This window comes from Callospermophilus lateralis, chromosome 17 (genome assembly GCF_048772815.1).
Source record: "Callospermophilus lateralis isolate mCalLat2 chromosome 17, mCalLat2.hap1, whole genome shotgun sequence".
NCBI classification, from domain to species: Eukaryota; Metazoa; Chordata; class Mammalia; order Rodentia; family Sciuridae; genus Callospermophilus; species Callospermophilus lateralis.
This window is the reverse complement of record NC_135321.1, coordinates 71,928,918-71,943,611: the sequence shown is the minus strand read 5'-3', so window position 1 is coordinate 71,943,611 and position 14,694 is coordinate 71,928,918. Positions and strand designations below refer to the sequence as shown.

General features: G+C 38.3%; 2 protein-coding genes across 4 annotated transcripts in view; one reads left to right on the top strand and one right to left on the bottom strand.

The window, feature by feature from the left end:
* The window catches only part of Ecm2 (extracellular matrix protein 2), a 32,931-nt gene extending 31,635 nt beyond the window's left edge, over window positions 1-1,296 (top strand). For all 3 annotated transcript variants that reach the window (XM_076837359.1, XM_076837357.1, XM_076837358.1), the window contains one exon: window positions 1,031-1,296. In XM_076837359.1, the coding sequence (XP_076693474.1) occupies window positions 1,031-1,199 (169 nt within the window). In that variant the 3' untranslated portion in view covers window positions 1,200-1,296. The remainder of the gene's footprint in view (window positions 1-1,030) is intronic.
* Window positions 1-14,694, bottom strand: part of Cenpp (centromere protein P) — a 227,122-nt gene that overhangs the window by 80,634 nt on the left and 131,794 nt on the right. The gene's annotated exons all lie outside the window — the stretch shown is intronic.

Below are 14,694 nucleotides of genomic sequence, written 5' to 3'. Positions count from 1 at the left end.
AGAGGTTGTGCATCAGGAGACATAATGTATTTGTCTCACTGTTAGTGATTCTAAAATTTATCAGTGGATTTATGTGGTCACAGCCTGGGGACTCTTAGCACAAACTTTCCTCTCATCATTGAACCAGTGGTTTCATTCAAAGAAGGTTATTGCTTGAATCTATTATTTCATTAGAGGTAATGAAACTATGAATTTCTATTTTTACCATTCTTTCCATGCTTATTAGCTGGAATCCCTCTTTAAAGAAATTTTGCTCATCAACTAGGGCTGTTTTGCTACTCTGAAAGGTTGGACAAACACTCAATTCTTTCCTTTACAATGCCATTCAGAATAAGTTAATGCCTATGGTATTCTACTTTAATATTTTGTTTTGGGATGCCCTCTTTCCCTGGAGAATGAACACATGCATGAGGTCCATATGGTAAGCCAGTCTCTACTGGAGAAGGGCCAGTCTTAGACTTTTTTTTTTTTTTAGTTGTTGACGGACCTTTATTTATTTATATGTGGTGCTGAGAATGGAACCCAGTGCCTCACACATGCAAGGCAAGCACTGTGCCACTGAGCCACAACCCCAGCCCAGTCTAGGACTTTTAAAAACCCAATTATATGGGAATTAATGTCCCTCAAAAGAACTGCATTAATTCCTTGCAAGGGCAATGCTCCCAATGATCCTACCAGCTTTTCAAATTGCTACCCAGGAGACCAATCCTCCAGGAAATGAATCCTTGGGGGGACAGAGCACTTCAAATCTTAACACAGTGCTTCTGGTTTTCAAATCACAGATAGGAAGATTTCCCCCACTTGCAGGGTGTTATCATGCTCCATTCAAATGTATTTATAGCTTCATTTTTCACATTTCAATCTTTAATATAGTTGGAATATATTCTGGTTTATGATATGAGAAAAGGATCCAACTTTATTTTAAGAACAAAAGCATTTTTTTTAAACAAATGTAAAATTTCAACTCCTAAATCATGAAGGCAGATTATTACTTGGACCATTTATGATTTGCACATCTATTTTTCCTTAGGAATATTCTTCCGGAACAAATTTGCAACGTTGAAGAGGACAGTGACTCAACTCTGGAACATCTTCATCTTGAAAACAACTACATTAAAGTTAGAGAAATATCACCCTATGCATTTTCATGCATAAGATCATATTCAAGTGTTGTTCTCAAACCACAAAACATTAAGTAATTCCAAGATTTCTTGTGACATTTATAAATTTTACTCATGTATTTGTTGTAGTAGCATTTGTCATTAATAAGAAATATAAACCTCATGTTATACTCAATATCATTATGCTGTCAATTGATTTGCCAACCCACAGATGAACAACCAAATATACATAATGCAAAGGGTGTAGTCTTCTAGCTTTATGGAAGGTGAAAACCCTCAGTTTCCCACCTCTAGAAAAAAAGCCACCTCGCTAAAATATAACGTTATATATGCCTAGCTAGACCAGGAGAGTCTGGAACAAATAAGGATCCAACAATGGTTGATCTAACTCCTGCTGTTAGCTGAGAACTCCTCAAGTCCCTTTAAAAATTATGCATGTTATGATTTAAGACCAAGAAACACACTCCCAGGAAAAAAAGAAAAAACAGAATTTATGAATTATTATTCTGTTAAAATAATGATTTGTTAATTTCTGTAAGATCCCATGCTATAATTACTGGTAAAAATATATCTCACTATTGGGTTAGCTTTAGTTTGTCTATTAATTATATGTGTGAATTTAAAACACTATTGTAATGGTAACTTCCTGGTTTAGATAACTGCACTGTGGTTATGTACATAGTTAGCATTAAGGAAAGCTAGTTGAAGGGTACATATGAACTCTATACTATCTCTGAAAGTTTTGTAAGTCTAAATTTATTTTTTAAAGATAAAAAAATAGTACTTTCAGATCATCTTCATTATTCTTCACTCAAGATCAAAAGATTATGGAAAGCAGTAGAGTTTGTTAAAAATATAAATTATTTTTGACTATACTCTTATTAAATGTAAATCTAATACATGTACTTTCTTTTTTTAAATATTTATTCTTAAGCTTTAGGTGTATACAATATGTTTATTTTACATTTATGTTGTGCTGAGGATTGAACTCGGTGCCTTGTGCATGCTAGGCGAGAGCTCTATCACTGAGCCACAACCCCAACCCACATGTACTTTCAAAAACCTTTGCTCCACTAATCAGTTAGCACCTATCACTTTTGCTCTAATCTACTGAAATGTATCCTTTATTCAGTTCAACTAAACCCAACTTAAGTAGTGTTTTCATTTACCATACCCTACCCAAACCACATATTAAAGTTTTCATTCCACAGTGACCTTTTATCTTTGCATTGCTAAAATAACACAGAAACTATGTTAACTTCACTTCTATTGTTACTCTCTCAGTGTTGTGTCTTGAAGCCAGACACCAGACTCAAAACTTAAATTTTAGACTTGGCCCCCCTTGAGCAGCTTCCTCTAATTTTTAAGATTTCAGTTTTTTAATCTCTTTCTTCCTCTCTTTGTTATTTAATCTCTCTCTCTCTCTCTTTTTGTTAGTTTGAGGGATTGAACTCAGAGTTGCTTTACCACTGAGCTACATCCTAGCCCACTTTATTTTTAATATTTTAAGACAAGATCTAAGTTGCCCAGGCTGGCCTTGAACTTGCAAAACCTCCTGCCTTTGTCTCCCAAGTAGCTGGGATTATAAACAAGTAACACTGCACTGGTTTAATCTTTTAATAGTTTTTCCATCACCCCAGGAACCTCCATCATGACTTCACAGGGCTATTATGAGAACCAGAGAAAAATCTAAAGCATTTTGGAAAACTGACTGTAGTTATTATCATCAATATTTCATGCAAAACTGAAAGTAACCAGCATATTCAACCAGTTTGGAAATTTCATGGGTTAACTTTCTTTTTTAGTTTTTTATTTATTTATTTTTAGTCATACATGACAGTAGAATGCATTTTGATATATAATACATACATGGAATGTATATACATCAATCATATGTCTATTCTATTCTGCTGCCCTTCCTATCCTCCCTACTCCTCCCTCATGGTTAACTTTCAAGGCATGAAGGTTTGATTTCCTCCATCTGAGTTAATGTTATTTCTAAACTTTTGTTTCTAAGCATCTTTCTTTGATATCTAGGATTCTGAAATTTCAACATGAATAGAATAATATATGAATATAACTATTAGGCTAAAGGGTAAAAGACTAACTGCAGGTGATTGAGAACAGAAATAGAATCTTCTGGAAACAAAAAGCTTGGATTCATAATCAGTTTAGGAATGTAGGAGCATCACTAATTTAAACTGGCTGAGCATAATTTAAGATAGAAGATAAGCTTACGTATCCATTCAATAAGAATTTTGTGCAATATTTTCTGCTTGACTATAAACATATTGACATAAGTGGCTGAAGGACATCTAAGCCATAAAAGGGCCTCAAACTGAATAAGGTAAGTCAACTGAGTTGACACAGATAGAATACCAAACATTCCTCCATTCATTTCTTATTCTGACCTCATTCAGCAGCATTTCAGATGCTGTTCTCTAGAGCGTGACAGAACAAAGGTCTCTCCTCTCTGCTAGGGCAATAAGCAAGAAATCAAGAAAGCAGGAAAATGCTGAGTCAGTCATTCAGGAGGCAATGCATATAGGACACTAGGCTAGGCCTCCTCTGCCTGGGCTTGGAGATTCCCAGGGAGGATGTGGCCACACCCAATGGCCTACAGAGACAACAGGCAAGGCTGATATCTGAGGAGCAGGCACACTGTAGCCTGTTTTGCACATCTCTTCCCAGCCTTACAAAGGTAACAGAATTCCTAGTAAGAGCCTAAAATTAGAATACCTGATTGGAACTTTGCTCTTCAGTTGGAAGATTCATTTTTTTTCAACTGTTTTTATAGTTTTAAAAACATATCCAACATGGAACTTGTTCAGTCTTGAAATTTCATCATGTTCTGAATGGAATGTTTTAAGTCCAATAAAAAACAGTGATAAATGTTCTTACAGCAAACATTCTCCATGATATAAGATGATAACAAACAGATGTTTGATTTGGCCTCATAAATGTACTGTAATTACTAATACATATGTACACCAAGGAAGTCCTGGCTTAGCCGTGGTCTAAAAATATAATCTTCATTTAAATATACAGAGGATGCTAACTGTATTTTTAAAAATTAATTTGAGGTACTGGGGATTGAATTTGGGGCACTCGACCACTAAGCCACATCCCCAGCCATATTTTTGTATTTTACTTAGAGACAGGATCTCATTGAGTTGCCTATTAGCGTCTTGCTTTTGCTGAGGCTGGCTTTGATCAAACTTGCACCCCTCCTGCCTTAGCTGCCCAAGCTGCTGGGATTACAGGTGTGCGCCAGTCCGGCTGTATTTTAAATTTTGAGGTGTGACTCATTATATATATGAATACTTTTGAAAGCAATAAGGTATGCTACAGTACAGGACATATATAGCCAGGTATCATGAAGAAATAATTATATCAGGAACCAGGAAACCTGGGAGCCCATGTATATTCTTCAGTGACAAATTATGCAGTCATTTTACCACTCTGGGATTCATCTGATTCAATTATAAAAATAACATATTTGGAACAGATCAGTGTTTAGCACACTTGGGGCTCTGTGTTTCTGACAAGGAAGTAAGTACATGTCTTCCAAATCAGGCAGTTTTGCTCTCATCAGAAAGGGTGCACACCCCGTCACCCTTTTTTTCTTCTTAAAAAATCAACGGACTAGGTACTATCTAAATGACATACCAGCTTTTACAATCTATGAAGAGCATATAGCCATCTTCCTTCCCCTTTCCCCAGCTCTACCTACACTCCCAGACAACCAGACTGGAAAGCCCTGGTCTTAGGCAGCGGCTGCCTATTGTTCCTTTGGAACTTGAATAAGCACAGGGGAGCAGAGTTAGCCCTGAGCAGCTTGTTGCCCATAAGTCCTGAGTGCTCCTTTTGAAGGGAGAGGCACAATGCCACAGAGCTCACAGACCTACTGTGAAGCAGACAGGTGACAACATTGGACTCAGAATGTACAGGTAACAAAAGACAGTAACAGGGGAGTATGTGATCATATCTGGACTCCACCTTCATTTTCTGACTCTGAAGCATGCTCTTTTCCTATTGGACCATGCTGTCTCCCTGAGTGACTCCCTGAGTGACTCCCAACACAGAGGTGAAAGATAGTCAAAACCACCTCTCCTTGGGCTGGTATTGTCAGATGGCACCATATACATCTTAGAGGTCTTTCTCATTAAATCAGAGTTAAATTACTAGTTAAGATGAGTGCTTTTATTAAGTTGGGGGGAAATGCCCACAATATTATAGAATTGAAAAATCGCAAGAGCACAGCATGGGTACCTCCACCTATTATCAGGGCAGCAAAATTATTCCCATTCATACATAGTTATTCCAGTAACTCCCTCCAACCCCCAGTGCTGGGATCAAACCCAGGGCCCTGTGTGTGACAGGCAAGCACCGTACCACTGAGCTATATCCTGGGCTCCACTCTAGTAACTTTTTAATAACATGTTCTGTAAACCTTTGAATCCATTTGAAGTGTTAATAAATATGACAATACTTGTTTTAAGATTACTTTAGATTTGGTAAGTATATGAAAATTTAAGCCACAAAATTTAAGAACATGGCTAAAGAAAAAAAATGTACTGGAAGCACACTCTGTAAGCACAGTGCTATAGGCAAAAATGTTTTCACTGAATTGAGAAACTTAGGGATAAGAAAGGATGCCTGTGATATAACATGGGATATAATTAACACTAACTCTTACAATATACACATGCAGTTCAGAGAAGAAAAGGTCAACAGGTCTGAGCTGGGCTGGAGGGCAGGGGATGAAGGAGCATAACTCAAGCATGTCTTAGATCTGGGCTCACTGATCAACAGGAAGCTGGCCTCACTGCAGCAGGAATGAGTAGCAAGGGGAGGTCTACCAAGTCCAGGCAGAAGTGTAGCATGCCACCAAAACACCCTGAAGGGGGAAGGCTCCTATGAAAGCGGCGGTGTAAGAAAGGGAAAAAGATGACCAACAACGGCAAAAATCCAGAACACGCAGCAACTTGGGAGGCTGAGACAGGGGAATCACAGGTTGAAGGTCAGTCTCAGCAACTTAGTGAGACCCTGTCTCAAAATAGCTCAGTGTAAAGTGCCCCAGAGTTCTGTCCCCAATACAAAAAAAAAAAAAAAAAGCCAGAAACAAGAGTGAGTGGGAACCTACACAGCACAGATGCAAGAAGGACTCCAAAAGGAATTCAAATAAGTAGCTGTCTGAACAAATAAGGGGACACACAGAGAAGTTACCAGAGAGGACAGCTGAACCAAGTCTTATGCTACTGTTGGGAAATTGTGAAAAAGAGCCATTTGTAAGAAAACAGCGACTGAAGCTGGAGCGTCATGGTGGGGTTTACACCAGAGGATAGGGAGGATGGTAATGACAGGAAGGCACAGGATGTAGCCCAAAGCCAGGTTAGGACACATGCCTGGAGGGGTCTGGGAACAAAAGGGCAGGTGACACTCATTTGGGGTGGGGGGAAGCAAACTTCACGGCAGTCTTCATGATTTAAGCCTCTGATCTCCCAGAGTCCCTACCAGGCTCCCTTCCTACTGGACAATGGAAGAGTTGTGCCTAAAGTCCAGCTCCTCAGAAAGTTTCCACAAGCACTTGCCTATCAGTCCTCAGTGCTTCACCACCTGGGACAGATCTGTGCATATTAATTAGGTCTGTATTGATTACCTAGTAGTACTAGTTAGATATTGATTATTTCTTTGTATATGTGGGTGTTGTAAAGTAGCTGCTTCTCCAAAAAGATCATAAAGCTTAGGAGAAAAGAGAAAAGTGATTTCTTGGACCCTTGTATTCTTTGCTAAAATGACTGTTGGGTCAAGAGTTCCATCTCCCTGTTCCCCAGGGTAAACTGGATCAACTCATGAGTTGTCCAAAGTTGATATTAACAGTAATCCTAAACAAAACAGAAATAAATTTGCAAACCTTCAGGATTTTCAAAGGAAAAATGAGAAGCTAAATGGAAAAAGATTTATACAGGGCCATAAAATTAATTATGAATAATTTCTCCTATTCATATTTCTTGAAATGGACATGTGAAAGCAGAGTGTACTTTTTTGTATTCTGGGGATGAACCCAGAGGTACTTTACACTGATCCACATGCCCAGTCCTTTTTATTTTTTATTTTGAGACAGGGTCTTGCTAAGTTGCTGAGGGTCTCACTAAGTTGCTAATGTTGGCCTCAAACCTGCAATTCTCTTGCCTCAGTCTTCTATGTCTCTGAGATTACAGCGTGTGACACCACGCCCAGTCAGATTATAGTTTTTGAACAATTAACTCATGCTTCAACAACTGGTAATACTTAGTAATCGATCTGGCTGTTGTGCATAATAGCAACATTGACTATGTCCTTCCAAAGCCATCATTTAAACATACCATGAATTACTATGTTCCCGAGACGGTGACATAATAGAATACTCAAATTCTGCTGTTTAAGTGAAACCTCAAGAGAGGGATAAAACCTATAAGATATCAATTCCATCTCTCTCTCTTAATTAGAGAAAGAGAAGAAACTTTCCTCATAGAAGTATTTATAAACTCACAGATGACTGAACCAAGATCCTTGATCTACCTAAAATTAAAAAATATTATAAATACCAACCCCAGAAGATTCTGTACAGCTCTAACCTAATACCAGATGATCATCGGGGGCCCTTAAACTCTAGATGACTGTAAACTGTAGAGATTCATCTCTTTTAGTTAAACAAAAGCAAAAACAAGTATTAGCCATGGACCTGGCCAAGTGGCTTAGTCTGGGTATCAGTGTCCATGTTCACAGAATTGGGAAAACATCAGTATCTCACAGCTGATGGGATAATTAATGAGATGATTTCCTGAAAAAGTGCTGGGCAAAAGGCAGACATTAAATATAAATGAATGTTATGGCCTGCATTGACAGATCTCAGGAAAATGGTACCCTGGGAGTTCTGTGACTTGTTCAAGGCTGTCAGGCCTCTTAGCATTATTTACTTATTTATTTATTTTTGAGACAGGGTCTAACTATGTTGCCCAGACTGGTCTCAAAACTCCTGGGCTCAAGTGATCCTTCCCACCTCAGCCTCCCAAGTATCTGGGACTGCAGCCATGCGACACCACACCTAGACTGATGTTACTTAAAATTATGGTTTCTTAGATCCATGTGAAACAGTAGATGAAGGAGGGAGCCTAGGACACTAGCAGAGTTCTCAGCATAGTGCTGTGTACAGGGTCAGAACATAAACACCTCAGGCTTCACAGCTGGGAATGTTCCAACAGGGAACCTGTGGCCATGCCAGCAGCTAAATAAACCACCGCTCTCCTGAGAAGAAGGACCGAGATTTACAAGATTCATTTATGACCACCTTCCTACTGGGTCACAGTATGCTCATGTCCATGGCACAGCACAGAGCAAACTCCAGTGTCAAACATCCCTGAGCAGGATGTCTAGGCTGAGAGAGCCCAGTGGGTAAGGAGGCTGGAATTCAGAATCTAAACTATTTCTCATCATAGGTTTAAAAATATCCCCTAGCAAAGAAAATTAAGTTTTACCTGTGAGTATAATTCATGGTGGTTACCAATAACATCCCAAAAGGAGAAAAACTATATAGTATTTAAAATAGCCAGTCAAACAAGAAAAATATTTGATCAATAAGCTTGTCCTGAAGGTAGATTCCTACAGGACAAGCTTATTGAGAAATAACCTGAGTGAATCTCCAAGTGTCTCTTGCTAGCCTCCATCACAAGTCTGCACTGATAAACCCAAAGTTTGTGCAGCAGACTTTGGGCAGGGGGTTCCTGGCAAGTTTGTTCCTTTCCCATTTCACTACTGGCCCTCTGACCATCCACTCCAATTAAATCTCATCCAGTAGAACCAGAGGCACTTGTAAAAGATTTTCAGAGAAAGGAAAATCTACTACAAACAGCAGTCCTGCATTATACAAGTTATGATTCTTCATATCTCAAATTAGGATTTCACATGTTACATGTCTTTGCTTTGACTTAAACAGAAACATAAGGGACTTAAAATCTCTGCCAGAATTCAGTCTATCACATGCTATTATTTGCAAAGGAGTGAATGTTTCTAACTTAACAAAAGCACAACTATTTCTTCTACGAAGTTACATTTCCTTTTCTACATGAAAACTGATAGTTAAAACTTAGTTACTTTTTCCTTTGCATAAAATGTGAAGAATGTGAATTCCACACCAGGGAAAGCAGAATTGTATTAAAAATAACGTGTGACTACACTAAATGCTGTATTAGTTTGGAAAAGAAAAGGAATACATCATGTTATTAAAATGTCCTGGTTTGTTTCTAAGTAACAGAATCTCTGTGGTCAAATAAACTTACATTAAACTATCAGCTGATATAAGCAAATCATTTTGTAAGATGGATTCTGCTTAAGATTTATTTTGCATAAACTTGGAATTATATTCACAATCACCAAAATTTATATGGGAACCGTTTCAGGGCTAATTCAACCAATATTGTGAAACTCAGAATAAAGAATGCATTATAAATTGTAAGTCTATTCTAGGGCAGTAGTTCTTAACTATTTGAAGGATGGGGCCCTTTTGAGACTATGATGAAAGCTATGATGGACTCTCTCTGCAAAAAAATATACACATGAAAACACTCTGCATGTACCAAAAGATTTATAAAATCTTTCCATAAATCCTCTAGGGATTCCTGTACTCAACGTAAGAATCCCTGTCTAGTTAATACCTTAATTAACTTAAAATAAATTTTACAATATTTTACCCGAGTGGGCGGGGTGTATAACTCAGTTGGTAGAATGCTTGCCTTGCATGCACAAGGCCCTCTGTTCAATCCCCAGCAACACACAGACACACATATACACAGATACACAGACACACACACACACACACATAAATTAAAACAATATTTTACCAGAGTAAAGATAAACCAAAGGATTAAAATTAAGGCAAAGTGCCTTATTTTCTCTATTTTTTAAGCATTTATTCTACTTGTTCAGTAATATTTTCAAGGTTACAGAAAAGTTTAAAGAATATAATGAGCATCTAAATACCCTTCTCCTATATTCATCGATAATACCGTCAATTCATTTAATCTTTCTTTCCTTCTGTATACATTTGTTCACCTATCCATCCTTTTACATACTTGCATCTAAATCATACCTATCCATCCACCCACTTGTATATTTGTATGCATAACTATACCTGTTCATCCACCCGTCCATCACCAGGTGACAAGTCTAGACCATTTGAATGTATGTTGCAGAAATCTTAATACTTCACTCCAATATGTCAATATGAATCACCTAAGAATAAGGATATTTTTCTCAAACAACCATGAGAAAATTATTAATTCTCTCAAATTATCAAATCCAAGAAATTTTACACTGATTCAATATTATCTAGCATATAATACCTGCTCAGATCTCACTTGTCCCAATAATGTTCTATGCTATCATGAATGAGGTTCAAGATGTAACCAAGGTTTATAGACCTGTTTTTGGCCACTTCTCTAAGGAGCCCTAATTCCATTCAGTGAGGAGGAGTATTTAGAAACACAGATCTGGAAGCTAGATATGGTTACTACTCTCAGGTACTCTCAGATCAAAGACGGGAAAGTTTATTTAAACCATTACTTATACCAATTCCTCAAAGCAAATTGACTTCTAAGACATTCTTTAAAAATATCTGACATCCATACAATATAATAAATTAAAATGTGGAAGTCCTTTGTCATTTATGAACTCAAATAAATTCTCACTAAATGACACTTTGTTGCAATAATTGATTTTTATAACTGGACACCTCAAGTAAGATGACAAGAGAGAGCTCCACCCTTTCACCTTGCAGACTTGAGTACGTGAAAGCTCAGGGAAGCAGAGAACCAGGGAGATGCTTCCCACATGCTCAGAGAACTACTGCCATACAGGATTTCAGGGCTTGTTCTGTCAGCATTTTTCAAGATTTGCTATACATTTGGACTTTAGTATAAAATTCCCTGGCTTTTAAAAATGTCATATGCTCCAAACACAGCTACAGGCTGAATATTGCCTATGCTTCATGATCTACAGGATAAAGTAAATTTATTATAAACCCAAGTGCCTAGTATACCACGAGGGACACTTGAATATGAAAATAACCCATGAAATCTTAACCATCCATTTCTTCACAGGAGTTTTTTTTTGTGCAAAATCCTGTGCTATGCAAATTTACACAAACATTTTTAAAGTGGCATTTCTACGTTAACACCTCCTTGCAGCCTTCATCCAACAGTGAGTTTCCTCAAACTTTCATCCTACTCTATGAAAACGGTTGTGGAAAACAATGTCCTTGTTCTGAGGTTATTCCTACTGAAGTACTGAAGTATTAGGATGTATGCAAGTTCCTTCACCATACTCAAACCATTTGTTGGATGAATGGATGAATGGATGGTCTTCCTTGCAGCAGCTACTACTACAAGAAAACATTATGTAAACCATTCCAATTCCATGAGAAGGTGAGGGCACACAACATACTGGCTAATAAACATCAGAAAACACAAATGGCTGGTAGGCATTGTGTGCATTCACAGTTCACCTCTACCACACAGCTCCTAGAGTACCTGCCTCATCAATTAATTTTTTTAATATTTATTTTTTTAGTTTTAAGTGGATACAACATCTTTATTTTACATTTATGTGGTGCTGAGGATCGAACTCAGTGCATCAAGCATTTTAGGCGAGCACTCTACCACTGAGCCACTAATGGATAGCCACAACCCCAGCCCTATCCATTAAATTTTTTATTTGCATGACACAATTTCTAAGGTCCTTCCTTAGAAATTTGTATTTGTGATATGTATTTGGATTGTGAACACTCCGGTTCATGTCTAGACCAGAGAAGGGGTGGACAGGGTTTCAGAAATCATATGTGACCTTGACATTAATTTATTTTTATCTTCACCATGTTGCAATATATAGGGTCAAAAAATAAATTTGCATTTAAGTTCCTTTTAGGGCAATCAATATTTCTGTTCATAAAGTGTCGGTATAGAGGCTATTACTTTTCCAATTTATCTTCTTGTTTGCAATATAATACACAGATTACTCAAGACTTTGGTTTTTGTTTTCTGTCATGCACAGCACCTATAATCAAAATACTGTGTACTAATTAAAAATATTGCCATACAATTAGTTCTTCAATATTTAGGCCAAAGCCACATGAGGAAAAAATATCAAACATATAGAAAAGCGGTCCCCTCCATAGGACCTCCTGAGGAGCCAAAGACCGGAGATCTTCCTCTCAAAATGCTTAGGGAAGAGGAGGTACACTGCTATGTTTGGAATAATGACCTGGGAAAAGGTGGCAGGAACAGCTTCTCCTCAGTTCTTGTCTGCTACTCCACATCTGGCAAAGGGGAAGTATGGCTTTCCACAGCACAGCCCCACGACAGGGAAGGCTGCACCCTGGGCCACACGGCTACCACATCGGCTACCACACCATCTGCAGAGTGAACAGAGGAATGAGCCAAGCATACCAGCCCCTGACTCCAAGGCCTATTTCTTCCCCCCAACCTCTAATCTGAGATCCAAAGCAAGACAGCAGAGGAAGACTAGCTTAAGGCTCATGGTGGGAAGAAGAGAAAGCAGCCCTAATACACTTGTAGAAACATGTTACAGGAACTGCCTCCATCTCTCAAGAGTGAGGGGAGGGAACTTGGGTGGGTGATGTGGACATAGTGTGTGCAAAGAAGTAAAAATACATGTCCCCTGAGCAGAGTAGTCTGAGCTCCAGACAATTGTTACTATATAAAAATAGGAACCACATATTGGCAAAACTTGATTTCTCCAGAGAAGTTGAAATCATAATTTTTAAGTATAGCAATTCCCACCTAATAAAAATACACACATGACCCGCAAATGATAGATTAAGAGTGTTCATAGCAGTTCTTTGATAGGTAATTAGCTCAGCTGAATATATGAATAACTTGTGGCATATTCCTATGCCACATAAAATAAAATACTATGTAGTAATGAAAATAAATGAATGACTTCTAACCATAGTGACACGGAAGGCTCTCAAAATGAATGAAAAATGCAAGAACACAGAGTATGGTTCTGTGATTCCATTTACATAAAGTTCAGGAAAGAACCTATGGTGCTGAAGTTAGCCAGGAGCTTTTTTTTTTTTTTTTTTTTTGGTGGAACTAGGGATTGAACCCAAGGCACTTCATCTCCAAGTTACACCCCCAGCCCTTTTTAATTTTTATTCTTTTTTAAAAATATTTTTTAGTTGTAGTTGGACAATACCTTTATTTTATTTATTTTTATGTGGTGCTGAGGATCGAACCCAGGGCCTCACATGTGCTAGGTGAGTGCTCTACCACTGATCCCCAACCCCAGCCCCTTTTTTAATTTTTGAGACAGGGTTTCACCAAATTGCCAAGGCTGGTCTTGAATTTGCAATCCTCCTGCCTCAGCCCCCTTGAGCCACTGGGATCAGAGGCAGGTGTCACTATGCCTGGCAACAGGGTTCCTTGAGGAGGATGAGCATGAAGATGAATTGAAGAAATGCTGGAATCACTTGATCAAGATGGATCAGTTTGTGAGACTGAAATGAAATGTACCATTATGATATGTTTATCTCATTGTATATATACTTCAATAAAAAGTTTAAAAACAAAGCATTATGCAGGACAAACTGAATTTTACCCAAGAGCTTCCTGTTCATGACTGTGCTCTATGGAATCCAGGCAGATGCTGGATGCCCTGGACACAAGAATTAATATAATTCAGTTCAAACTTTCATGATGTTCCCAATTCATCAAGTTAACAGATATATTTACAACTAAAAGATAACTGAAAAAATGAGAATATGAGCATTCTAACTCAAACAAGATGGCTGCCATTTCCTCAGGTGCTGGGAGCTCCGAGTACCACCTGAACTATGCTGAGGACTGGTGGTGTGGGACTGTTGAGCTGGCTGTGATGGTCAGACTCAAGGTCCAAGGATGACTATTTTATTTAAGTGAAGGGAATATGAACATATGCACATGTGAGGCATAAGTGGGAACAACAGATAATCAAGATTCTTTATGACAGGAAGTATCAGATTCTGATGATTGGTTGGAAAAGCTGCAAACAGACTGGCCCTGAATTCACACAACAACCAGGTGATCCACTGGGGACCACTATGCAGGGTGAGTCTTTGTCCCTAGAGTTAGAAAAATGTCTTATCTCAAAGGACTGTCTTAGTGGATGGGAAGTGGGCAATTTCTCAGGGTAAGTGGAAAAGGAGGACACAAACAATGATTTTCTTCTCAGAGTATAGCATCTTCCCTGCTTTCAGGTCTCCAAATTCCTAGTGAGGACATAGCCAAGTTCTCCTTACTGCAAAGGGGAACCTGCAAAAATCCACAGGAGTTACCTGGTCACTCATATCTGTTTGCACCATACTATGTGCTAGGGCTGGGAAGCAGCTTGCAGGGCCTTGTCTGTAGTTCCTTTGACATGCCTATGGCTGGAATAAGAGCTTTTTTTTTTTTAAAAAAAAGACTTGAGAAATTTGTTTAATGTAATAGCTTCAGTCATTAGGAGAAAACAAAAGCCTGGACTCCCTTCTCAGGTC